Consider the following 27,585-nt stretch of genomic DNA (forward strand, 5'->3'; position numbering starts at 1 on the left):
AACTAGAGGAATGTTTGATGCATTAGTTCACTGTAACTACATTTTACACTTCAATAATGAATCCAACAATGACAACAAACACTAACAAGTGCAATTTGATGTTTGCGCAGCTTAATTTTCTGATGGGGAAGAGGGGAAGCAATTCAGGTATGCGATGAAAGAACAGACTTTCCAATACCATTGAGATTCTGTATCTTGGACAATGTACAGAGAACCAGTACTTGCATACTATGATGAATTTCCTTACCTCAGACTATTGAGTTCTAGGTCATCAGTATCAAAGTCCATAAGTGGCTGTGGGGTGTCACTGGGTCCCTGTGATTGAAGTACTGAGGAACTGGAAGAAATAACTGTTGTTTGTCCTGAAGGATGAATCGTCTTAAACTGAAACTGTGGACCCATCCATAGGCGCCTGTGGGGTCCTGTGTGTGTCACGATCTCAACCTGAAAATAAACATTCAAAGTTCAAATGGCAACATTATTAAAAATGTGTCTATAAATAATGAACAACAATAAACACAGGCAAAAGCAAAGGAAGTGTATGAGTATCAGAGAATGCTGGAGAAACACAACAGGTCCGGTAGCATCTGTAGAAAGAAAACAGAGCTAACGTTTTGAGTCCAGTGACCCTTTATCAGAACTGTTCTGAGAAGAGGAATTCCATCAGCAGTATCTCTGCTGCATTTTCTGGGTGCAATGTAAGGATCACATAAATGCTATTCTTTATTGAAGTCAGCTCTACATGCATTCAGGCAAAATGCCTGCAATGCCAACTAAAATGAACTGGACACCGTGAGGCTGAAAAGCATTTCCCTCCGACAAGGCCTGTTCTCTCACCTCTGAAATGGGCCAGTATTAAAAAAGAGGACAAAGAAAAAGCTTAAAAGACACTCTAAAGCTTTGATTAAAGTGCAGCATCAGTGATGTTAATAACTGAAAGAAGCTTGCTACCAATTGTTCAAAATGGCAACAACTTGCCATCAAGCCATACTTTGAATTCTAATATCTTCAATGATGAGGCAGAGTGGCAGCAGGAAAGGAAACAAATGGTAGCAAAGCCTGCAATTCAGCTCCTTGAAGGATGTCTGTCCATTGTGCCCACAGAGCTAAAGGTTCAGAACTGGCCTGTTCAGTCATTTGAGGACTCACAAAAGCAATTTATGATCCTGAGTAGTTATCATTCTCACAATGACACATGATGAATTATATAAATGGAATTCTTCAGTTTAAAATGTAAAACAGATACTTTCAGTTTGCACTTGTTTTACATGTGACAGGACGAAACTGCAGGATCTTTGTTTGAGAAATGAAAAGTGTTCGAAGTCAGTTCATAGATGAGCTGGTTGTACAAAAGCTGATGAAACAAATGGACCTGATGGATCAAATAACCTCATGCGAAGTTTCATTATGCACTCTCAGTAATGTTAACTGTCCCTTCAGTAGCCAGGAAAATGAGTAAGTGGGCACCGTGCTGCTGACTGCATGTTACTTTTGAATCTCAGTGATCTATGTGTGCAATCAGCACAGCCAGCCGGAGCTAATGTTATTTAGTTAAGTAAAACTAACCCTAACCCAGGTATCTATTTGTTCACAAACTAATAATCCAAACTGAACTCGAGACACACCTCAGAGAATTTGTAGCACTGAAACATCATTATGATGATTTGTAGGCACTGAAACATCATAACTAGCTGGCTCTTCGAGACAACTATCTAATTCGTCCCACACACCTGATGTGGAAATAAAAAAAAATCAGAAGTATGGTATTTACTGCTGAAGTTTGTAGAATGAAATTTGAACAATGAGGCAAATAGCATACATTTTACACTTTAGCACACAAAAACACATGTTTTTAAGAAGGACAATCTCTTCATGGGCTTAATTTGAGAATATTTTGTTTTTTCTCCAACCACGGTCAGATTGACCTGCTTTTACATAACAGAGTCAAGTTAGATCTGATGGGAGTCATCTAATATACAATTACTAAACTAAAACTTCCGCAATGTACAAAAGAACCCACCGCAGTATGTCAATACATCAAAAGAATATTTAGTCCATATTCCTCCCACTGAGAATATTATAAATATCTTGAGCCAGATGCAGTTGCACTAAGTATTGGAAGATTATAATCAGAGAGTGAGGGATGAGTGTTCATGTCAACCTGAGGTGGTATTTTTAAGTTCAAGTATCTACGGGTGGTGCAGCAGTGAAGTGGTCACAAACAAGGGTTTGTCCTCATTTCCTTCAATTCATTTTAATTGAAATCAACAATAAATAGTATGAAATAAGAATGCCTGCTCCTGAGCTCCTGTCAAATCTGCATTATTAAAAAATTTGAAAAAACTGGAGAACCATAGTAGCACTTCCACGTTTAAATAGGAAGAAAACCAGGTGGGTCCTGTAACAGGAATGCAATTCTCACTCAATGACCTTGGACCATGCAAAACTCAAGTGACAAGGGCAAAAATTAATTCCACCATTTATTTGCTTCAAGCAAAACATTACTCTACATGAGATGCCACCTTATTCACCTTTACTGGATTACAGTCACCCCATACTGCAACTTCATCTGTACAGGAACTTCCAATTATGTAGTATTTTAAATGGAATAAAACATCCAAGGCAATTCACAAAAACATTATCAAACAAAATCTGATAGCAAGCCACTTAAGTTGATATTAGGATAAGATGTTCAGAGCTTTGGCCAAGAAATGTGTTTTAATGTACGCCTTAAAGGAGAAGAGGGGTAGAGAGGTTTTGGGAAAGAATTACCGAGCTTAGGGCTGTGGCAATTGAATATATAGCTACCACTGAAACTTGGTTATGCATTTAGAGTCCAGTATGCAGGTTGTGCTGCTCTAAGTTACAGAGCCAATGTGACCAACCTTGAAGTCAGAAAACTCCACTGACCAACAGAATTGTAGTAATAGATTGATGGAAATGCAAACACTATTTTTTTTAAATTAAGGTACCTGAACATGTAGTCATATAGCACACTTCACAGCTTCAGGATGTCCTCAAGAACTTTACAACTAATGAGGTATTTTTGCAGTGCAGGAGTAGCAAATGTCACGGTCAATTTGTATACATCAAGATAGAATAGCAACATTTTATTATCTATCTGTTCCTTCAGTGATCATATATATGGGGAAGAATTTCCCTACTCCTATTTGAAGAATGGCACAAGATCTTTTAAGGATGCAGCTAAATATGAGGTGATTCACTTTGGGAAGAATTACAGGAAGGCAGAGTACTGGGGGTCAATGGAAAGATTCTTGGTAGTGTGGATGTGCAGAGGGATCCATGTGCATAGATCCCTGAAAGTTGCCACTCAGGTTGATAGTGCTGTTAAGAAGACATACGGTGTGTTAGGTTTCATTGGTAGAGGAATTGAGTTCCGGAGCCATAATGTCATGCTGCAACTATACAAAGCATTAGTGCGGCCGCAGTTAGAATATTGTATACAGTTCTGGTCGCCCCATTACAGGAAGGATGTGGAAGCATTGGAAAAGGTGCAGAGGAGATTTACCAGGATGTTGCCTGGTCTAGAGGGAAGCTCTTGTGAGGAAAGGCTGAGAGACTTGGGTCTGTTCTCATTGGAAAGAAGAAGGCTAAGAGGTGATTTGATAGAGACATACAAGATGATCAGAGGATTAGATAGGGTAGACAGAGAGAGCCTTTTTCCTAGGGTGATGACGTCAGCTTGTATGAGGGGGCATAACTACAAATTGAGGGGTGATAGATTTAAGACAGATGTCAGAGGCAGGTTCTTTACTCAGAGAGTGGTAAGGGCGTGGAATACCCTGCCTGCCAATGTAGTCAACTCAGCCACATTAGGGAGATTTAAACAATTCTTGCATAAGCACATGGATGATGATGGGACAGTGTAGGGGGATGAGCTTAGAATAGTTCACAGGTCGGTGCCACATCAAGGGCCGAAGGGCCTGTTCTGCACTGTATTGTTCTATGTTCTATATTCTATGTAATTCACACCACATTTTTTGTTGACATCTTTCATGACACCTATTTTGGGAAAACTAAATGATTTAAAAATGAATGAAACCGTGTCATAATTACACAATGTACAGAGCAAATCCATGATATATAACAAAACTTGTGTGGCATTGTGGTAGCGTCCTTACTTCTTGGCTCGAAGATCTGGGTGCAAGGCCACTTGTTCAGGAAGTGTGTAATAACATGTTTGAACAGGTTGATTAAAAATAATTATAATGAATCTTGGAGTGTCAGTAGGGCAATCTCACATTGAAGTTCAAATGATAGTTTCAGATTGCTTAAATTTATCTCCTAGTTTGGGAAATTGGTTGGGTGGCAGCTGACAGAAAGTAGGAATAATAAATAAGTACTCAAATTGGCAAGATTTGACCAGTGGTGTCCTACGAGGATTTTTGTTAGAGCCTTAATTATTTATGTGCAACTTAGAAAATGAGAGAAAGTCTGATGGAGTCATAGAGATGTACAGCACAGAAATAGAACCTTCGGTCCAATTCATCCATGCAGACCAGATATCCCAACCTGCCAACATCTGGCCCATATCCCTCCAAACCCTTCCTATTCATATACCATCCAGATGCCTTTTAAATGTTGCAATTGTATTCGCCTCCACCACTTCCTCTGGCAGGTCATTCCATACACATACCACTCTCTGCGTGAAAAAGTTGCTCCTGAGGTCTCTTTTATATCTTTCTCCTCTCACCCTAAACCTATGCCCTCTAGTCCTGGACTCAACCCACCCCAGGGAAAATACTTTATCTATTTATCCTATCCATGCCCCTCATGATTTTGTAAACCTCTGTAAGGTCACCCCTCAGTCTCCGATGCTCCAGGGAAAACAGTCCCAGCCTATTCAATCTCTCCCTATAGCTCAAATCCTCCAACCCTGACAACATCCTTGTAAACCTTTTCTGAACCCTTTCAAGTTTCACAACTTCTTTCCGATAGGAAGGAGACCAGAACTGCACGCAATATTCTAACAGTGGCCTAACCAATGTCCTGTACAGCCGCAACATGACCTCCCAACTCCTGTACTCAATACTCTGACCAATAAAAGAAAGCATACCAAACACCTTCTTCACTATCCTTTCTACCTGCGACTCCACTTTCAAAGGAGATATGAACCTGCACTCCAAAGTTCAGCAACACTCCCTAGGTCCTTACCTGCTAAGTCCTGCTAAGATTTGCTTTCTGAAAAAGTAGCACCTCACAAAGTTAGGCAGCATTGTAGATGATGGAAATGATAGTATAAAATGACGAAAAGGATATTGATAGATTAGGTGAATGGGCAAAGCTGTGTCAGATGGAGTTCAATGTAAACAAGCGTGAGGTTATCCACTTTGGACTGAGAAAGGATAGATCAGGATACTTTCCAGATGGTATGATGTTAAATACAATGGATGTCCAAAGAGATTTAGGGGTTCAAGTGCACAATTTTTTAACATGCACGAACAGGTGCAGAAACTGATCAGGAAAGCTTATAGAATGCTGGCCTTTATATTTATAGGACTGGTGTAAAAGGTTGCAGAAGTAATGCTGCAGTTTGTCAAAACCCTAGTTAGATCCTGCCTGGAGTACTGTGAGCAGATCTGGGTACCACACCTTAGGAATGATGGACTAGCCTTGCAGGAAGTATAACATCGTTTAAAAGAATGATACTTACAGTGGTGTTGTAAAGAAATATTATACAAATAAGGCTGTTTTCTCTGGAATTTAGATGGTTAAGTGGTGACCTGATCTTCAAAGTATTAACAGGAAAGGATGAGGTAGATAGAGATAAATTACTTCCACTGGTTGGGGATTCTAGAAGAAGAAGGCAAAACATGAAAAGTAGGGCCAGACCATTCAGGAGAGATGTTAGGAAGCACTTCTACATAAAAAGATTTGGTAGACATTTGGAACTCTCTTCCACAAATGGAGTGGATGTTGGATCAGTTGTTAATTTTACATTTGAGATAGATAATATCAAACAAAAAGGGATATGGGCCAAAGGCAGGTATATAGAGTTAGAACATAGAACATAGAACATAGAACAATACAGCACAGAACAGGCCCTTCGGCCCACGATGTTGTGCCGAACTTCTAACCTAGATTAAGCACCCATCCATGTACCTATCCAAATGCCGATTAAAGGTCGCCAATGATTCTGACTCTACCACTCCCACGGGCAGCGCATTCCATGCCCCCACCACTCTCTGGGTAAAGAACCCACCCCTGACATCTCCCCTATACCTTCCACCCTTCACCTTAAATTTATGTCCCCTTGTAACACTCTGTTGTACCCGGGGAAAAAGTTTCTGACTGTCTACTCTATCTATTCCTCTGATCATCTTATAAACCTCTATCAAGTCACCCCTCATCCTTCGCCGTTCCAACGAGAAAAGGCCGAGAACTCTCAACCTATCCTCGTACGACCTACTCTCCATTCCAGGCAACATCCTGGTAAATCTTCTCTGCACCCTCTCCAAAGCTTCCACATCTTTCCTAAAGTGAGGCAACCAGAACTGCACACAGTACTCCAACTGTGGCCTAACCAAAGTCCTGTACAGCTGCAACATCACTTCACGACTCTTGAATTCAATCCCTCTGCTAATGAACGATAATACTTCATGGGCCTTCTTACAAACTCTATCCACCTGAGTGGCAAACTTCAAAGATCTATGTACATAGACCCCAAGATCCCTCTGTTCCTCCACCTGACTAAGAACCCTACCATTAACCCTGTATTCCGCATTCTTATTTGTTCTTCCGAAATGGACAAACTCACACTTGGCAGGGTTGAACTCCATCTGCCACTCCTCAGCCCAGCTCTGCATCATATCTAAGTCCCTCTGCAGCCGACAATAGCCCTCCTCACTGTCCACAACTCCACCTATCTTCGTATCATCTGCAAATTTACTGACCCACCCTTCGACTCCCTCATCTAAGTCATTAATAAAAATTACAAACAGCAGAGGACCCAGAACTGATCCCTGCGGAACTCCACTTGTAACTGGGCTCCAGGCTGAATATTTACCATCTACCACCACTCTCTGCCTTCGACTGATTAGCCAGTTTTCTATCCAATTGGCCAAATTTCCCTCTATCCCATGCCTCCTGACTTTCCGCATAAGCCTACCATGGGGAACCTTATCAAATGCCTTACTAAAATCCATGTACACTACATCCACTGCTCTACCCTCATCCACATGCTTGGTCACCTCCTCGAAGAATTCAATAAGACTTGTAAGGCAAGACCTACCCTTCACAAATCCGTGCTGGCTGTCCCTAATCAAGCAGTGTCTTTCCAGATACTCGTAAATCCTATCCCTCAGTACCCTTTCCATTACTTTGCCTACCACAGAAGTAAGACTAACTGGCCTGTAATTCCCGGGGTTATCCCTATTCCCTTTTTTGAACAGGGGCACAACATTCGCTACTCTCCAGTCCCCTGGTACCACCCCCGTTGCCAGTGAAGACGAGAAGATCATTGCCAACGGTACTGCAATTTCCTCTCTTGCTTCCCACATAATCCTAGGATATATCCCGTCAGGCCCGGGGGACTTGTCTATCCTCAAGTTGTTCAAAATGTCCAACACATCTTCCTTCCTAACAGGTATCTCTTCTAGCTTATCAGTCCGTTTCACACTCTCCTCTTCAACAATACGGTCCCTCTCGTTCGTAAATACTGAAGAGAAGTACTTGTTCAAGACCTCTCCTATCTCTTCCGACACAATACACAGTCTCCCACTACAGTCCTTGATCGGACCTACCCTCGTTCTCGTCATTCTCAGGTTTCTCACATGCGCATAGAATGCCTTGGGGTTATCCTTGATCCTATCCGCCAAGGATTTTTCATGCCCTCTCTTAGCTCTCCTAATCCCTTTCTTCAGGTCCCTTCTGGCTATCCTGTATCCCTCCACTGCTCTGTCTGAACCCTGTTTCCTCAACCTTATGTAAGCCTCCTTCTTCCTCTTTACTAGACATTCAACCTCCCTCGTCAACCAAGGCTCCTTCACACGACCATTTCTTTCCTGCCTGATCGGTACATACATATCAAGGACACGTCGTATCTGCTCCTTGAAAAAGTTCCACATTTCCACCACATCCTTCCCTGACAGCCTATGCTCCCAACGTATGCTCCTCAAATCCTGTCTTACAGCATTGTAATTTCCCTTCCCCCAATTGTAAAATCTTCCTTGTTGTGCGCACCTATCTCTCTCCATAACCAAGGTGAAAGTCACAGAATTGTGGTCACCATCACCAAAATGTTCACCCACTAACAAGCCCACCACTTGTCCCAGTTCATTACCGAGTACCAAATCCAATATGGCCTCCCCTCTGGTTGGACAATCTACATACTGCGTTAGAAAAGCTTCCTGGACACACTGCACAAACACCACCCCATCCAATCTACTTGATCTAAAGAGCTTCCAATCAATATTTGGGAAGTTGAAGTCGCCCATGACTACGACCCTGTGGCTTCTGCACCTTTCCAAAATCTGTTTCCCAATCTGTTTCTCCACATCTCTGCTGCTATTGGGGGGCCTATAATAAACACCCAACAAGGTGACTGCACCTTTCCTATTTCTGACTTCAGCCCATACTACCTCCAGAGGCAGATCCCCCTCAAACTTCCTTTCTGCAGCCGTTATACCATTTCTAATTAGCAATGCCACCCCCCCTCCTTTTTTACCACCCTCCCTAATCTTACTGAAACATCTGTAACCAGGAACCTCCAACAGCCATTCCTGTCCCTCATCTATCCATGTTTCCGTGATGGCCACAACATCGTAGTCCCAGGTACCGATCCACGCCTTAAGTTCACCCACCTTATTTCTGATACTCCTTGCGTTGAAGTATACGCACTTGAGCCCATCTCTGTGTCCGCAAGTAGTCCCTGTCAGTGCCTCCTTCTCCACAGCCTCCCTACAGTCTTGGGCATCCTGACACACAGCTAGCTTACTTGCTGGACTACAAGTCCGGATCCCATCCCCCTGCCAAATTAGTTTAAACCCCCCCGAAGAGTGCTAGCAAACCTACCCCCCAGGATATTGGTGCCCTTCTGGTTCAGGTGCAACCCGTCCTGTTTATACAGGTCCCACCTTCCCCAGAATGCAGTCCATTGTCCAAATATCTGAAGCCCTCCCTCCTACACCATCCTTGCAGCCACGTGTTCAACTGCACTCTCTCCCTCTTCTTTGCCTCTCTGTCACGTGGCACCGGCAACAACCCAGAGATGACGACTCTGTCTGTCCTAGCTTTTAGCTTCCAGCCTAACTCCTTGAGCTCTTGAATGACCTCCCCACCCCTCTTCCTACCTATGTCGTTGGTGCCAATGTGTACCACGACTTCTGGCTGCACAACCTCCCCCTTAAGGATTCTGAAGACACGGTCCGAGACGTCTCGGACCCTAGCACCCGGGAGGCAACAAACCATCCGAGAGTCTCGCCCATGTCCATAGAACCGCCTGTCCGTCCCTCTAACTAGAGAGTCCCCTATAACTAGCGCTTTCCTCCTCTCCCCCTTTCCCTTCTGAGTCTCAGAGCCACAGACCCCTTCACTGCAGCTTACACCTGCAAGGCTGTCCCCCCCCAACAGTTTCCAAAGCTGTATACTTATTTTTTAGGGGAACGACCACAGGGGAACCCTGCACTGCCTGCTTCTTCCCCTTTCCACCTCTAACTGTTACCCAGCTACCTCTGTTCTCTGGCGTAACTATGTCCCTGTAGCTTCTATCGATCACCCTCTCAGCCTCTCAAATAATCCTCAGCTCATCCAGCTCCAGTTCCAGTTCCCTAACTCGTTCGGTGAGGATCAGGATCTGACTGCATTTCCTGCAGACGAAGTCGGCAGGAGTATCGGTGGTCACCCCTACCTCAAACATCCTGCAGGAGGAACATTCCACCGCCTGGAATGCAAATCTAGGCTGCAAATCTACCATGATCTTATTGAATGGTGAGACAGGCTTAAAGGCTGAATGGCCCACTCCTGGGTAAAATCAATGACTGCAGATGCTGGAAACCAGATTCTGGATTAGTGGTGCTGGAAGAGCACAGCAGTTCAGGCAGTACCCGAGGAGCAGTAGATGCGCCTGAACTGCTGTGCTCTCCCAGCATCACTAACCCGCTCCTGTTCCTATATCATCTGAACTTTTTTTTTAGATAATCGTCTGTTATGACTCTCAGGAATCTATCATTCCATAACTAAATCACCTGAACTCCCCTCAATTAGACTCCAAGCTACAACCCATTCTAGGGTCAATATTTACTTTTAACATATATACTTGAAACCCCTCAATGCCTGCAATCATTAAACTATCTAAACTGGTCAAACTAGTTTCCAGCCTGTAATTCAATCCCAGGTATCTGTTGCTCTTTATATGGGCCACTTGACACTCACTCTGCACCCACCAACCCTTCCCCACACCCTTGCATTTGATTGTAGCCGATAGCCCATTCATTAACAATTTGAACCCCTTGTATATATTACTAGCCTGTGGCTATGCCTGGGTGTTTATTTCTGTGTGTATTATAATGGTATTAATATATGTTATAAGTATAGGTTGCTTGAAGAACAAAAAGTTGGAATTTTACTACATGTTTTTTGAAAACAATTCTTGAAAACAACACATTTTCCTCGTGGAGGGAATGAGCACATTGACTGCTAAAATCAGGTAGGTGGGCTGCTGAGAAAGGGAGAATGTGGGTCAGGATTCAGCACAAGCAAGGCCACATCAGATGGTACTAATGTCTGATCCATTTACAGATGAACTCTTCCAGTCTAGTTGCAGCAGAGATTAGAGATTTTTTCAAAATAAATTATTAGAATCCTACTTTTAGAGGCATTTCTATATTTTAATATCCTTGCTATTATTTTTTAAATGCACAGGGGGAGAAAGACACAACAGCTTTGCAGATTAATCACTAACACCATCAGTGTGGCAGAGCTGAAAATTGAACAGATGCTTGTTCAGTTTTCACTGAGGCTATGGCCAGCTGTTACTGCTGAACCGGCTGTTCCATCAAATGCAGACATATTGTGTCTACCTTGCATTCTGACAGCACACATTAACTGAACTGTACATTGAAAGGGAAAATTTAGCAACAGCTGCTCTTTTACCATAGCAAAGTAATGTTTGCATCACCTTTCCTTGTTTCTAAAACCCGTCTAGGGCAGTCGTCCCTGGGGACAGTCCTAAAGTAGTTTATAAAGACAAGTGACTTATTCCTTCTCCTTCCACAGGAATAAGCACAACATAATATATCTGATACCATCGGAAATGGGATATATTATCTTGAACTTCTGCTTGTATGTTTCACAGGACTGACATGACTGGAGAAGATGCCAGCGTGATTGGGATGATTTGGTCTTTGGCCTTTTCTCAGATAGACTGGATAGGCCAAAGATTCTGCTCTACTCATACAATTATTGTGCTCCTTAGTTCAATCAACTTCATTTAAATTAGATAAGTTCAATGTACACAAAAAAAGTTACAGAAGGCTTGTTATACCAGTCACATAATAATATCACAATTGCTGTCCAAGACAGCATTGTAGGAACATAGGAACAGGAAGGTAGGCCATTCATCTCCTTGAGCCTATTACATCATTCAATGAGATCATGGATGATCTGTGGCCTGATTCTATACACCAGCCTTGGGTCCATATCCTTGAATACCTTTGCTCAAAAAATTATCTATCTCAGATTTAAAATTAACTGATCCAGCATCTACTGCGGTTTGTGGACGAGAGTTCCAAATATCTACCAGCCTTTGTGTGTAGAAGTGCTTCCTAACATGTCTCCTGAATGGTCTGGCTCTAATTCTCATATTATGGTCTCTAGTCTGGAATCCCCAACCATTGGAAATAGCTTAACTTTATCTACCCCATCCTTTCCTGTTAACATATTGGAGACTTTGATCAGGTTACTTCTTATCCTTCTAAATTCCAGAGAAACAGGACTTATTTGTGTAATTTCTCTTCAGAACTAACCCCTGAAGTCAAAGTATCATTCTAGTAAATCTGCATTGTATTCCATTCAATGCCAATATATTGTTCTGAAGGTGTTGTGCCCAGATCTGCTCACAGTAATCCAATTGGGTCTAACCAGGATTTTGTCTAATAGCAGCATAACTTCTACAGCCTTGTAGTCGAGTTTTCCATATAAAGAGGCCAGCATTCCATTAGCTTCCTTGATTATTTTCTGCACCTGTTAGTGAGATTTGCAAGGTCTGCCACAATTTTGCCCATTCACTGAGTCCACAAATATCCATTTGTAAATTTATGCTACCATCTACATTGTCTACAATGTTACCTAATTTTGTGTCATCGGCAATTTTAGCCATGTCATTATTCAAGTCTTGAATAAATAATGTGAATAATTAAGGTCTGATCACAAATCCTTATGGATCACCACTGGTCACATCCTCGCCATTACCTCTGTTTTTCTCATCTACCAAACAATTTCCCTGCCAGGTCAGTAACCTGCCCTCAATTCGTGGGCTGCTACTTTAGTTAACAAACTCTTACGTGGGACTTTATCAACTGCTTTCTGGAAGTCCATATAATCAACATCCATAAGCATTCCACTACTTTAGTCACCTCTTCAAAAAATGCAATGAGGTTTGTCAGGCATGACCTACCTGTCATGAATCCATGCGGGTTCTCCTGGATTAACTGGAAACTTTCAAGATATTCAGTGATTATCAATCATTTTTGATTATAGACTCCAACAATTGCCCCACCACAAATGTTAGGCTAACTGGTCTGTAGTTCCCTGATTTTCCTCTCTCAACCTTCTTTAAAAAAATGGAGTGAAATACAATTTTCCAACGAGGAGGGATGACTCATATATCTAGGGAACTCGAAAAGCACATCTAAAATGCGCTCCCCTCCTTCCTTTAACAGCCAAGTTTCTGGTATTGAGACTGGCTCTAATGCAACGAGGGGTAAGTCGGCTTCCAAGAGATCAATTGTGTGAGGGGATTCTGTAGTCAGAGGTACAGACAGACGTTTCTGTGGCCAGCAGAGAAAAAGCAGAATGGTGTGTTGTCTCCCTGGTGCCAGGATCAAGGATGTCTCAGAGATGTTCTCATGGGGGAGAGGGGCCAGCAGGAGGTCATTGTCCACATTGGAACCAACGACATAGGAGGGGAAAAGGTTGAGATTCTGAAGGGAGATTACAGAGAGTGAGGCAGAAATTTAAAAAGAAGGTCCTCAAGGGTAGTAATATCTGGATTACTCTCAGTGCTATGAGCTAGTGAGGGCAGGAATAGGAGGATAAGCAGATTAATGCAAGGCTGAGGAGCTGGTGTATGGCAGAAGGATTCACATTTTTGGATCATTGGAATCTCTTTTGGGGAAGAAGTGACCTGTACAAGAAGGATGGATTGCACCGAAATTGGAAGGGGACTAAAATGCTGGCAGGGAAATTTGCTAGAACTGCTCGGGACGATTTAAACTAGTAAGGTGGGGGGTGGGGGGAGGGAAGGGGGTGGGGAAGGAAAGAGATCAATCTGAGACAAAGTTAAAAATCACACAACGCCAGGTTATAGTCCAACTGGGTTAACTGGAAGCACACTAGCTTTCAGAGCGACGCTCCTTCACCAGGTGATAGTGGAGGACTCGATCATAACACAGAATTTATAGCAAAAATTTGCAGTGTGATGTAAGTGAAATTATACATTGAAGAACTTATTGTCTGTTAAGCCTTTCACCTGTTAGAATACAGTGATAGTTTCACTTCTTTGATTCTCCAAATCAATCTGAGACTGGTACAGTTGAGAACAGAAGTGAGTCAAACAGTCAGGGCAGGCAGGGACAAGGTAGGACTAATAATTTAAACTGTATTTATTTCAATGCAAAGGGCCTAACAGAGAAGGCAGATGAACTCAAGGCTTGGTTAGGAACATGGGACTGGGATATCATAGCAAATACGCAAACATGGCTCAGGGATGGGCAGGACTGGCAGTTTAATGTTCCAGGATACAAATCCTACAGGAAGGATCGAAAGGGAGGCAGGAGAGGAGCGGGTGTGGCATTTTTGATAAGGGATAGCATTACAGCTGTGCTGAGGGAGTATATTCCCAGAAATACATCCAGGGAAGTTATTTGGGTGGAACTGAGAAATAAGAAAGGGATGATCGCCTTATTGGGATTGTATTATAGACCCCCCCCCCCCAATAGTCAGAGGGAAATTGAGAAACAAACATGTGAGGAGATCTCAGCTATCTGTAAGAATAATAGGGTAGTTATAGAAGGGGATTTTAACTTTCCAAACATTGACTGGGACTGCCATAGTGTTAAAGGTTTAGATGGAGAGGAATTTCTTAAGTGTGTACAAGACAATTTTCTGATTCAATGTGTGGATGTACCTACTAGAGAAGGTGCAAACCTTGACCTACTCTTGGGAAATAAGGCAGGGCAGGTGACTGAGGTGTCAGTGGGGGAGCACTTTGGGGCCAGCGACCATAATTCTATTCATTTTAAAATAGTGATGGAAAAGGGTGGACCAGATCTAAAAGTTGAAGTTCTAAATTGGAGAAAGGCCAATTTTGACGGTATTAGGCAAGAACTTTCGAAAGCTGATTGGAGGTAGATTTTCGCAGGTAAAGAGACGGCTGAAAAATGGGAAGCTTTCAGAAATGAGATAACAAGAATCCAGAGAAAGTATATTCCTGTCAGGGTGAAAGGGAAGGCTGGTAGGTATAGGGAATGCTGGATGACTAAAGAAATTGAGGGTTTGGTTCAAAAAAAGAAGGAAGCATATGTCAGGTATATGTCAGGATAGATCGAGTGAATCCTTAGAAGAGTATAAAGAAAGTAGGAGTATAATTAAGAGAAAAATCAGGAGGGCAAAACGGGGACATGAGATAGCTTTGGCAAATAGAATTAAGGAGAATCCAAAGGGGTTTTACAAATATATTAAGGACAAAAGGGTAACTAGGGAGAGAATAGGGCCCCTGGAGCCACAGAAAATGGGGGAGATACTAAATGAATATTTTGCATCAGTATTTACTGTGGAAAAGGATATGGAAGATATAGACTGTAGGGAAATAGATGGTGACATCTTGCAAAATGTCCAGATTACAGAGGAGGAAGTGCTGGATGTCTTGAAACAGTTAAAGGTGGATAAATCCCCAGACCTGATCAGGTGTACCCGAGAACTCTGTGGGAAGCTAGGGAAGTGATTGCTGGGCCTCTTGCTGAGATATTTGTATCATCGATAATCACAGGTGAGGTGCCGGAAGACTGGAGGTTGGCAAACGTGATGCCACTGTTTAAGAAGGGTGGTAAAGACAAGCCAGGGAACTACAGACCAGTGAGCCTGACCTCAGTGGTGGGCAAGTTGTTGGAGGGAATCCTGAGGGACAGGATGTACATGTATTTAGAAAGGCAAGAACTGATTTGAGATAGTCAACATGGCTTTGTGCGTGGGAAATCATGTCTCACAAACTTGATTGAGTTTTTTGAAGAATTAACAAAGAAGATTGATGAGGGCAGAGCAGTAGGTGTGATCTATATGGACTTCAGTAAGGCGTTCAACAAGGTTCCCCATGGGAGACTGATTAGCAAGGTTAGATCTCATGAAATACAGGGAGAACTAGCCATTTGGATACAGAACTGGCTCAAAGGTAGAAGATAGAGGGTTGTGGTGGAGGGTTGTTTTTCATACTGGCGGCCTGTGACCAGTGGAGTACCACAAGGATCGGTGCTGGGCCCTCTACTTTTTGTCATTTACATAAATGATTTGGATGCGAGCATAAGAGGTACAATTAGTAAGTTTGCAGATGACACCAAAATTAGAGGTGTAATGGACAGTGAAGAGGGTTACCTCAGATTACAACAGGATCTGGACCAGATCGGCCAATGGGCTAAGAAGTGGCAGATGCAGTTTAATTCAAATAAATGCGAGGTGCTGCATTTTGGGAAAGCAAATCTTAGCAGGACTTATACACTTAATGGTAAGGTCCTAGGGAATGTTGCTGAACAAAGAGACCTTGGAGTGCAGGTTCATAGCTCCTTGAAAGTGGAGTCGCAGGTAGATAGGATAGTGAAGAAGGCGTTTGGTATGCTTTCCTTTATTGGTCAGAGAATTGAGTACAGGAGTTGGGAGGTCATGTTGCGGCTGTACAGGACATTGGTTAGGCCACTGTTGGAATATTGCGTGCAGTTCTGGACTCCTTCCTATCGGAAAGATACTGTGAAACTTGAAAGGGTTCAGAAAAGATTTACAAGGATGTTGTCAGGGTTGGAGGATTTGAGCTATAGGGAGAGGTTGAATAGGTTGGGACAGTTTTATGCTGTCCCTTAACTCTTTGTCAATGATTCGTTTTTTTTCTGTGAAGTGGAGCTTTTCCCTCTCAGGAGTACGGAAGAACCTCGATTATCCAAATGAGATGGGCGGGCGCTATTTTGTTTGGATAATTGATTATTCGGTTAATCGATTGAATGCCTTTTCTCTGGGGCTTGGAGTTTTCTGTAAAGTCTGCTCCCTGTTCAGGAGATATGGCAGCATCACAGTGCACATGAGCCCCCGGCCCCCCCGCCTCCAATCCCGTCCAACACCGTCTTGCATGCCCCCAATCCCATCCAACACCACCCCCCGCCTGCACCCCGTCTGCCCAACACCGCCCCCTACCTACCCCTCCCCCACCCCCCTGTGCACCCCCCCACCCCTTCTCTGAGGCAGCTGGACTGGAATACCACTACACTTGACTGCAACTTTCTGACAGGTTCTACCTTTGCTCTGTCCTGGACAATGTTGGAGAGATTGTCTGAGGAAGGGAGGTTTAGGGTACACCCCTGTGTAGAACTCCAGGGAGAGTGTGGGAAGAGAGAGAGTCAAGGTGGTAGGTCAGTCATTTAGAGACGGTGTCTGCGCTTCCATCAGTCTGGGACTGTTCTTGGCAGTACTTTTAGTCACTGTAAACAAAAGACGCGATCAGTGTTGGACACACGTCTTTGATGCAATGTCTCTGTCGGGACTTCGAGATCTCCTTCAGATACTCCGACTTTCGGATAATTGGTATTCTGATAATTGAGGTTCCTCTGTATAAACTAGTTTTGTATTGTGCTAAAATGTTTCTTTAAACATCCTCTACTGTTCTTTAGCTGTTTTACTCAATAGCTGATGTTCCCTGTTTACTATGGACAATCTCTGTTTCATCTTGTGAAAGTTGGCCTTACCTAAATCTAAAACTAATTGATTCATGCTATTCGTTTTCAAATGTTACTTTTAACTCGGTCATGTTATGATAACTATATATAAATGTTCATGCATAATTAGGTGACTAATTAAATCTGGTTCATTTCTCATTACTAAATATAATTTTGTTTATTCCCTTGTTATATATGGGATATATTGCTATAGGAAACTATCCCAGGTACACTCCAGAAATTCACTACCTTTCTGACAGATGCCTCTCCCAGTCTATGTTGAAATTAAAAATTCCCAACTGATACTACACTAGCTTTGTTCTACACTTGCTTAATTTCTGCATTTCTATAACGAAGCACTTCAGAGCTGCTACCAGGCAAGGGCTCCTGCCGAAATGTCGATTTTCTTGCTCCTCGAATGCTGCTTGACCTGCTGTGCTTTTCCAGCACCACTCTAATCTTGAGTCTGTACACAACACCAATTACAATTTTAGATCCTCTACTGTTTGTATGTTCCACCCATACAGTCTCTATTGAATGTTTTCCCCTCCCTCATCATTGAGGTAATTTTGTTTCACATCACTAAACTACTCCATTTCCTCTGCCCATCCTATAAACTTCATAATCTGGTATACTTAGTTCCCAATCTCAATCATCCTGCAGCCATGTTTAAATAATGACTACCATATCATGATCTCCAATTTGAATTTGTGCCTGCAGCTCATTTTATTCCTTACGCTGTGTGCAATTTACATTGAACTCTTATTTGGGCCTTACAACCTGCCCTCAGCACTGTTGCTTTATTCACTGTTTATTATTTCTCTCTTCTGGTTTAGTCAATACGATCCTTAGAGTTTTGTCATTACTTGCCATGCCTGAAGTAGGATTTCTAACTGTTTCTTTACTTTGTCATGTTACTTGATTTTGAAACGATACTGACTTTCCAAGAGCACTCCTTCACCAGCATTTACTAGTTTAAAGTCCTTGTGACCACCCTAGTTAGCCTTTCTGCCAGGACAATGGATCCAGTGGAGCCTGTCTGAATGGTACAGTTCATTCCTGTTCCAACACCAATGGCAGTGTCCCATGAAACTGAATCCTTCTTTCCCACACCACACCTTTAGCCATCTATTTACTTCCATAATTTTCTTATGTCTATGTCAATTTGCATGTGGTATAGGTAATAACCAGTGATTGGAACCCTTGAGTTCCTGCCTGTATTATTGTTCTGAATTTTTGATATTCCCTATAATTGGAGCTCTTGCCTATGCTGTTGGTTCCAACATGGACCACATTAACCAGATCTTCCCTCTCCTCACGCCAACATTGTTTCAAGCTGGTGTGAGATGCCCATTATCTTGGCACCAGGCAGGCAACATACCATGCAGAACTATCATTCCTGTTTTCAAAGGTCGCTACCTATATCTTAAATTACAGAATCCCCTACCAATACCACTTTCCTTCTTATTCCCCCACTTCAATGGCCTCCTGTACCATGTTGTAGTAGTCAAGCTGCCCATCCTCTCTACAGTCCTTTTCCTGATCCACACAGCAAGCAAGTACCTCATATCATTTGTACAAGGTTAAGAGCTGAGGTTCCTCCAATGCTAAATTCAGGATCTTTCTTTCTCTGCTTCACTTATAGTCACATCCTCATGTCCCTAACCACTGGCCAAATTTGAAGTACTTAACCTATAGGGTGTGACTGCCTCCTGAAACACTTCCCTAATGTGGCTGAGTTCAAAGCTCACACTCTAGCTCATCAACTCTGAGCTGGCGTTCCTCAAGCAATCTAGGCTTGTGGTTCAAGCTGCAAGTCATCAAAATAGCAAATTTAGTGGATTGACTTTCAAAAGGGGAGTTTAACGAATAATTGAGAGAAAAAGTGTAAAGGGCTCTCTGGGGACAGACTTTGTGAGGAGGATCAATTGAATAGCTCTTGGAAAGGGTGAACACAGGACCAAATGGCCTTCATTGAAATGTATCATTCAGTGATTCCATAGCACTTAACTTTAAAAATTAGCAAACAAGCCCAAATTGTTGAAATTACAAAGTAACCTTAATGTCTCAAACCATTGCATACACTATTACCAGCATGAACCGTGATCCTTGGGTAATTCCCTGTCAAACATACTTGGAGATTGCACTGTTTTAAGTTCTATTCACATTTGTATTTTGTAATCATCCTCCACTCATTGCATTTTGCTGAAGAAACTACCCTGATTTTTGGGGGGGAGATATTGCTACAGTTTCATTTGGGAGTCTTGTTTATTGTAGTTCAAAGAAATTATTTTTAAATAACTCTGTAAACTGTTTCCTGCAGTTCATTGTTTAAATAGACGTTGCTAGGTAAATGGACTTTCTTGCTGTGAGATGGACTGTCTTATTTCCTACCATAAATCTGTTTCACCTCCCACTCTTTGATGGACGTACTGGTGCATTAGGTATTTTACATATTTTATCGACCAACTTAGCTAATGTTTGTTGAAACTAATTTATAGAAAGGCTGCACAAATTTCATGGCCCTCGATGTGGAACAAAAGGAATAAAACATGTGCCAGGTTAAAATATATTGACGAGCCTATTGCATAAGTCCTCTTCCTCCACCATCAGTTGGATAATGATGTAAGTCACTAGTAGAAACTTTTAGTCACCTTTAGAAATGATTTTTGATTTTAAAGTTTTGCAATCATTTTATAATGTTTTCTATTATGAAAATATACACTTAAAATAAAATATACACATTTCTGAACTGGAATAATGCCATCCTACCCAGACTACTATTGCCTCATTATGAGGATGAAGAACATAGTGTTACAGTTTGTATGGATAAACAACACGAAAAGAGGTTCAGAACACTTGGAAGTACATCACAGACAACATTTCTGCAAATTACAAATGAATTAATTTTGTTTTAAATATTTAGCTTGGTTCAGTGGAACTACACTTGCCTCAGAATCAGAAGGTGATTGGGTCAAGGGCTCCATTACAGGACCGCAGTCATAATCTGGGCTAATATTGGAATTCCCTCTCTAAGTTTCTCTGTTGCTATCTCACTCTCCTCCTTTCACAAGTATTGTTCATGAGCTGCAGTGTCAGAGCTGGCAACATTTGGATGAGTTTCTAAATCAAGGTCCTGTTTACCCCAAGATGGCATTTTACATATCATGGTCAATGTACCCATCTCCAAAATAAAAAGAAACCCATCAAACTCATATTAACCAGTTACTTATCTCATTTTCTATTTGTGACATATTGCTGTCTTGTAACAAGAATATTTGCAGTTCAAAACCGGAATCATTTGGCTATATATTCATTCACAGCATGTAGACATTGCTGGCTGGGCCGGTGTTCATTGCCCAGAGGGCAGTTAAGAATCAACTACATTACTGTGGGTCAGGAATCACGTGAATGGGAGACCATTAAGCGAGGCAGTTTTCCTTCCCTAAAGGACATTAGTGAACCTGATGGATTTTTCCAACAATCAACAAGAGTCTTAATTCCAGATTTTTATTGAATTCTAATTTCGCCATCTGTCGTTGTGGGAACCAAACCTGAGTCTCCAGCACATCACTTGGGTCTCTGGACTAACAGCCCAGCTAAAATACCATTAGACTGTCAACTCCCTGAATTCATATGGGACATCCAAAAAAAATCCAGGCTTTACAGGTTAAAATATGAAACACCACCAGAATTGAAAATGAAGATGAGATAATGATAAACATTGTACCAGTTCTCCAGCTTCATCACCTTCTCATTCCCAGCCATTTTCCTGATGGCTTAATGGGAGGGGCTCAGATTTTCCACTTGCCTTTTGGGTTCCCAAAGGTGGTGGGGGCTAGTTTAGCTGTCTGGAAATGGCCTCCTGGTGGCAGAATTATGGGAAGTGTGGAATTGGGCAAGGCGGGTACTTAAGGCAAAATTGGATGTCTTCACTACCTGACTGAATGCAGAAACAACCCCAGGCCACTCTGTAAACTTATAAGGCCATTCAGCCCACTAAGCCTGCTCCTCAATTCCACAATATCTGCTCTGATTCATAGCCTTAACTCAGCTTTCCTGTCTGCCACCCTCTATTAACCCTCAACTCCTAATGTAATCAAAAATCTGTCTAATTTAGCCTCGGATATACTCAGTGAGCAAGCTTCTATGACTCTCTAAGGAAGAGAATTCCAAAGTCCAATGACCCTCAGAAACAAAAATCTTCTTCATATCCATCTAAATGAGACTTGCCTTATTTTTAAATTTTCTTCTCTGCTGTCCACCCTCACCATAGCAGTGATCCAATAGCAAAGTCCTTTTTTTTGTTTTATAAATTGTAAAAAAACAGGATTGAGTGTGGCACAGCTATGGCACAGCTATCACAGCTATGGCATTCTGTGACTTTTTTTTGCTACAAGTCCTTTGATTGCTTCTTAACCTTCAAAAGCCCACCCGTCATTTTTAATTGGATTCAGAACCCACCCTTTGGCTGTTAGTTGGATACTTCCAGGAAAATCACATGCTGATTTCTGAGTCCCATTTCAATCTGCTGTGTAGATTCAAATATCTGTAAGGATAATCTCACTAAATCTAAAAATACGCATTTCAATTTTCTCTATCAAGAATTTGTGTGTCAGATACTTATTACAAAACGACACTCAGAATATAAATTATATTCTGAAAATGACAATACAAAACAACAACTTGCATTTATATGGCACTTTTCAAATAGCAAGAAGTGCCAGGCTGCTTCATACAAATGTTACACTAAGACCAAACTTTGCACCAAGATTGGATTCAAGCAGAGGTATTAGGACAGGTGGAAGTAAGGAATATCTTAAATGTGGGAGAAACATGTTGAGAAATAGAGAGAGTTAGGGAGGAAATTCAAGAGCTTATGACTCTATGACTAAGCTTGAGACCAAAGCTGCTAAAGAATGGCTGCCAAAGGTAGATTGATAGATACTGAGGGCGGGCAAGAAATCACAATGGAAGGCACAAAGAGAGATGTAGAAGATCATGGATATAGGAGAGGCGAAGCAATGGAAAGATTTGAACTCAAGCATTTTAAAAATAAAAATCACTGAATTTTAAGCCAATTTAAGGTACTGAAATCAGGATTATAAGTGATTGTATTTGAAATGAGTTAGAATATGTACAGCAGAGTTTTAAGTGAGCCCATGATTGCAGAGACTGGAAAGCAAAGATCATCGTAAGGGATTTGTTCATCAGCAGTCATAGGTAAATATTGTTTTGCAAACCCCACCTGTGACAACCACTCCTCATCTTCTTGACCACTGTTGTCTGATCCCAGGCTGTCATAAGACTCATGGCGTATAAAACTTGGTGCAGGACTGACAGATGAAACCACTATGAGGAGAAGAAAACAACATTATTAGCACATTAGCAATCTAACAGGGGCATGATTTCAGTTTAACTCTGCGGTAAGCATTTTTTTTGTTTTATTTCATTGAAAGATGGTCAACTGAAGTGGTTTAAAGACTTGATGTGTGGATGAGCTGTAAATATTGATACATTTCCAGCAAACTTTAAGAAAATCTCTAAAATCCAGTGACCTCTGGAAAATACTGGTTCACACCTGCATATCCGTTTCCTTCCCGGAAGGCCCACATAATTACTAATGAAGGGATCCATCTCCAAGTAGTAATACATTTTCAGGTCACTCAGCAAATACTGACCTACACCTGAGGATATCCTACAAACAGTTTCACCAATTCTCACACAATCCCAAATAAGCTTCAAAAATGCTTATACTCTTTCAAAGTTTCAGTCCTAAGCTTCAAAAGATACAATCAGCTACCCAAAAAAAACAACCATCATTGCTGAAAGTATCTTATTTGTGTACAGCCAAGAAAGCAATATGTATCTAAGTCAATAAATACAAACATTTTTAAAAAATCTTTTGTACAGAATTCAAATAGCATGTGGCATTCTTGGCTTTAAACATTCAGATATCTGATAGCTTCAACGTATTTATCTTCTCCTTCCAGGCTCTGAGAGTTCATGAACCCCATCAACACCAATAAATGGCTATTTAAATGTTACAAACAGTCGTAGAGTCATAGAGTCATATAGCATGGAAACAGACCATTCGGTCCAACCAGTCCAAGCCGACCACAACCCCAAACTAAACTAGACCACCTGCTTGCCCATATCTCTCCAAACATTTCTTATTCATGTACTTATCTAAATATCTTTTAAATGTTGAACTGTAGCCACATACATCATTTCCTCTGGAAGTTCATTCCTCCCATGAACCACTCTCTGTGTAAAATAACTGCCCCACATACCTTTTTAAAATCTTTCTGCTCTCACCTTGAAAATACACCCTCTCGTTTTGACATACCCCACCCTAGGGAAAAGACACCTGGCATTCAACTTATGTATACCCCTCATGATTTTATAAACCTCGATAAGATCACCCCTCAACCTCTCATGCTTCAGTGAAAAGTCTCAGCCCATTTCTGGGAGCATTTTCAAAACCCCTTCCAGCTTAATAATATCCTTCCTACTGGTGACCTGAACTGGACACAGTACTCCAGAAGAGGCCTCACCATTACCCTGTACAATCTCAACATAATGTCCCAACTCTTGTACTCAAAGGTCTAAGCATTGGAGACAATCATGCTAAACACCTTCTTAACCAGCCTATGAAGGGCTTATGCCCAAAACATTGACTCTCCTGCTCCTCAGGATGCTGCCTGACCTGCTGTGCTTTTCCAGTGCCACACTTTTAAACTCTATCCCTATCACTATGTGATGCAAACTTCAAAGAATTATGTACCTCAACACCGAAGTCTCTCTGTTCTACAACATCACCCAAGGTCCGACTTTTAATTGTGTAAGTGCTGGCCTTGTTTGTTTTACCAAAATGCAATACCATGCATTTATCCAAATTAAACTCCATCAGCCACTCTTCAGCCCTTTGATCCAACTGATCAAGATCTCTTTGTAATCTTAGAAAACCTCTTCACTGTCCACTTAGATAACCTTTTCACTGATTGCACCACCAACCTCGATGTCATCTGCAAACATGCTGACCAAGCTTTCTATATTCTCAGATAAATCATTTTTATAAATGACAAACAAAAGTGGACCCAGCACAAATCCCTGTGGAACCCCACTGGTCACAGGCCTCCAGTCCAAAAAAACCCTTCACCATCACTCAAAATTGCTAAGCCAATTTTGTATCCAATTGGTAAGGTCACCCTGAATTCCATTGGATCCAACTTTACTAATTAGTCTACCATGTGGAACTTTGTCAAAGGTTTTACTAAACACCAAGTAAACAATGTCTACCATTCTGCCCTCATCAATCTTGTTGGTTATTTCCTCAAAACGATTAATCAGGTTTGTGAGATACAATTGCCCTGACACAAAACCATGCTACTATCCTGAATCATTTTTTTGCTTCTCCAAATGCATATAAATCCTATCTTTCAGAATCACTTCCAACAACTTACTCCCCACTTAAGTCAGATTCACAGGTGTATTGTTCCCAGGCTTCTCCTTATATCCCTTCTTAAACAAAGGCATAACATTAGCCACTCTCCAGTCATTCAGCACCCACCCATATTTTTAAATGATACAAATATTTCTGCAAGGGGCCTGCAATTTCCTCCCTAACTTCTCACAAAGTCCTGGGATACACTACATCAGATCCTGGAGATTTATCTACCCTAATGTTTTCTAAGACCTCCGACACTCCCTCTTCTGTAATATGAACTGTTTTCAAAACATCAATATTTATTTCCCTGAGGTTTCTAACCACCATTTCTTTCTCCACAGTAAAAACTGATGTACAATATTCATTTAATATCTCTCCCATCTCCTGAGGTTCAACACAAAGGCAACCTCTTTGATCTTTAAAGGGCCTTACCCTCTCTCTAGTTACTCTCTTGCTCTAAAGGTACTAATCGAATCTCTTTGGATTATGCTTAACCTTATTTGCCAAGGCTATCTCATATCCTCTCTTTGCCTTCCTGATCCCCCTCTTTAGAATGCCCCTATACTGTTCAAGAGATTCATCTGCAAGAGATTCAACTGAACCCAGCTATTTATATCTTGTATACGATTAATTTTAATTCTCAACTAGAACCTAATATCTTCATTCATCCATTGTTCTCTAATCCTACTAGCTTTACCTTTCACTCTAACAGAAACATAATAACTCTGAATTCTCAGTATCACACTTTTGAAAGCCTCTCACTTACCAGACATCCCCTTACCTGCGAACACTGTGCTCCAATCAATTTTTGAAAGTTCTTGTCTCATACCGTTAAAATATGCCTTACTTTAATTAAAAACTTTTATTTTTATGGAGGGCTTAACCTTTTCCATTACTGTTTTATAACAAATAGAATTCTGATAACTAGACCCAAACTGTTCCCTTACTATCACTTCAGTCACTTGCCCCTTTTTATTTCTCAAGGTCAAGTTTTGCTTCTTCTCTAGTAGAAACATTTTCATATTGATAAAGAAAATTTTCTTGTACACATTTAACAAATTCTTCACCATCCAAACCTTTAATATTCTGGTAGTCTCAGTCAACATTTGGAAAATTTATATAATCTACTATTACAACCTTATTATTCTTATATGTAACTGAAATCTCTTGATATATGTGTTCTTCAATTTCCCACTGACTATTGGGAGTCTATAACATGATTCCATCAAAGTGATCATTCCTTATTATTGCTAATTTCAACCTATATTTTTCAGTGGAGGATTTTTCAGAAATATCTTCTCTAGTTACAGCAGTAATGTTTTCCTTCATCAGAAATGCCATTCCTCCCCTCTTTTGTATCTCTTTTTATTCTCCTTATAGCATCTGAACCTCGGAACATTGCAGCTGCCAGTCCTGTCCATCCCTCAGTCATGTTTCTGTAATAGCTATGACATCCCAATACCATGTTCCCAAACATGCCCTGAGTTTATCATCCTTACCTGTAAGACCATTTGCATTGAAATAAAAGCAGTTTCATTCTTCAGAGTTACTTCATTCTCTGACTTGCTCTTTTCTGCCTTTTCTAATTAATTTGTTATTTTCAGATTCAAAACCATCTTTATCTAACTTTCTAGTTACTCCACTCCCTCTTTCTCATAGTTTATTCTCCATTAGTAGAATTAGTAAATCTTCCTGCTAGAATATTAATCCCTTTCCAGTACTTTTTGAACATGTCTTTTTTTGCCCCAGAAGAGATCCCAATGATCCAAGAATCTGAATCCCTGAATACTGCACCATATTTTCAGCGATTGATTTATCTCCTTTATCTTTTTATTCTCTCCCTCATTTGAGCTTGGCACTGAAAGTAAACCAGAGATTACTACTGTTGAGGTTCTTTTTTTTAATTTTCTACCTAACCTTTTATATTCACTCTGAAAAGCCTTAATCTTTTCCCTAATTATGTCATTCCTACCAAAGTGTACAATAATTTCCGGGTCAATGAGGGTCTCAGAATGTGTCAGTTACACTTACATTTAACAACTTGAAAATTTGTGGATAGTTGCTTTGTATTTGAATTTGGATATTATGAAATAATTCAGGGAGCTACTTAGCTTAGTTAGCCCTCACAGTTCTCTCTCTCAGTCCCTGTCTGTCATTTTCTGTCTCCTTGTGTGTGTCCCTCTCTCTTTGCTTGTCAATTTGAGATATTTGTCTCTATTTTAGATGCGTCGACATAACTGTGGGAAAGACCTAGTTATTGCAAATGTTTCCTGTCCACAGAACAATCAAATTTATGAAGGAAGTGCTTGCAGCAGGAAATTCCTCTCTGCAATCATTTCCTCAACTTCCGAGGAAGAAGTCAGTATGGCTCTGACCTGCTCTTCATAGAAAAAATCTAGGGCACAGCAGCACGAGCAAATGACAGTTCATCTGACCACCAATTACAATTATGAGTTCAATTCCTCTTTAGTGATAACATACTGTGGTCTGAACCGTTTTATGCTGGAGACATAAGGAGAAATCTGTCGGAGACAGATTGTGTCTGTTCATGTCAACCTAACGAGAAGCAGTTGTTTCCTGTTCACTGAATAACCTGTTTGCCAATAATCATTCAGTTATCAGGAAGTGAGTGAGAGTCATAAACAGCTGAGTGGTGTGCAGTCACGTTGTTTAATATGTGAGCACTTGCTATTAGTCATTTAGCATATACATGCTGTCTCATCCTTTCTGGAGTCTATTATAAAAGGATTTACAACATGGAAATCTCCTTCAGAAAGAAGTCATTCATTCATTGTCAGGTGTAGCCTATTAACATCAAATACAGTAACGTCATGAAATAAAGTCCACACTTGCGATTTCCACCAATGTATGTGAAACATTTATGAATATTACACCATGCATGAACATAGCCTGAAGCATAGTGACAGCTGTTCCACACTCATTCCTCATTTACACACACACACACACACACACATACTTTACATT

General features: G+C 41.2%; 1 protein-coding gene across 4 annotated transcripts in view; it reads right to left on the reverse strand.

Annotated features, from left to right (window-relative positions):
- The window catches only part of bcas3 (BCAS3 microtubule associated cell migration factor), a 1,192,206-nt gene that overhangs the window by 460,080 nt on the left and 704,541 nt on the right, over positions 1–27,585 (reverse strand). For all 4 annotated transcript variants that reach the window (XM_072590043.1, XM_072590044.1, XM_072590042.1 and 1 more), the window contains 2 exons: positions 22,399–22,502; positions 248–444 (listed from right to left, as the gene is read on the reverse strand). In XM_072590043.1, coding sequence (XP_072446144.1) covers positions 248–444; positions 22,399–22,502 — 301 coding nt within the window. The remainder of the gene's footprint in view (positions 1–247; positions 445–22,398; positions 22,503–27,585) is intronic.

The sequence above is a fragment of the Chiloscyllium punctatum genome, chromosome 19 (genome assembly GCF_047496795.1).
Source record: "Chiloscyllium punctatum isolate Juve2018m chromosome 19, sChiPun1.3, whole genome shotgun sequence".
Taxonomy (NCBI): domain Eukaryota; kingdom Metazoa; phylum Chordata; class Chondrichthyes; order Orectolobiformes; family Hemiscylliidae; genus Chiloscyllium; species Chiloscyllium punctatum.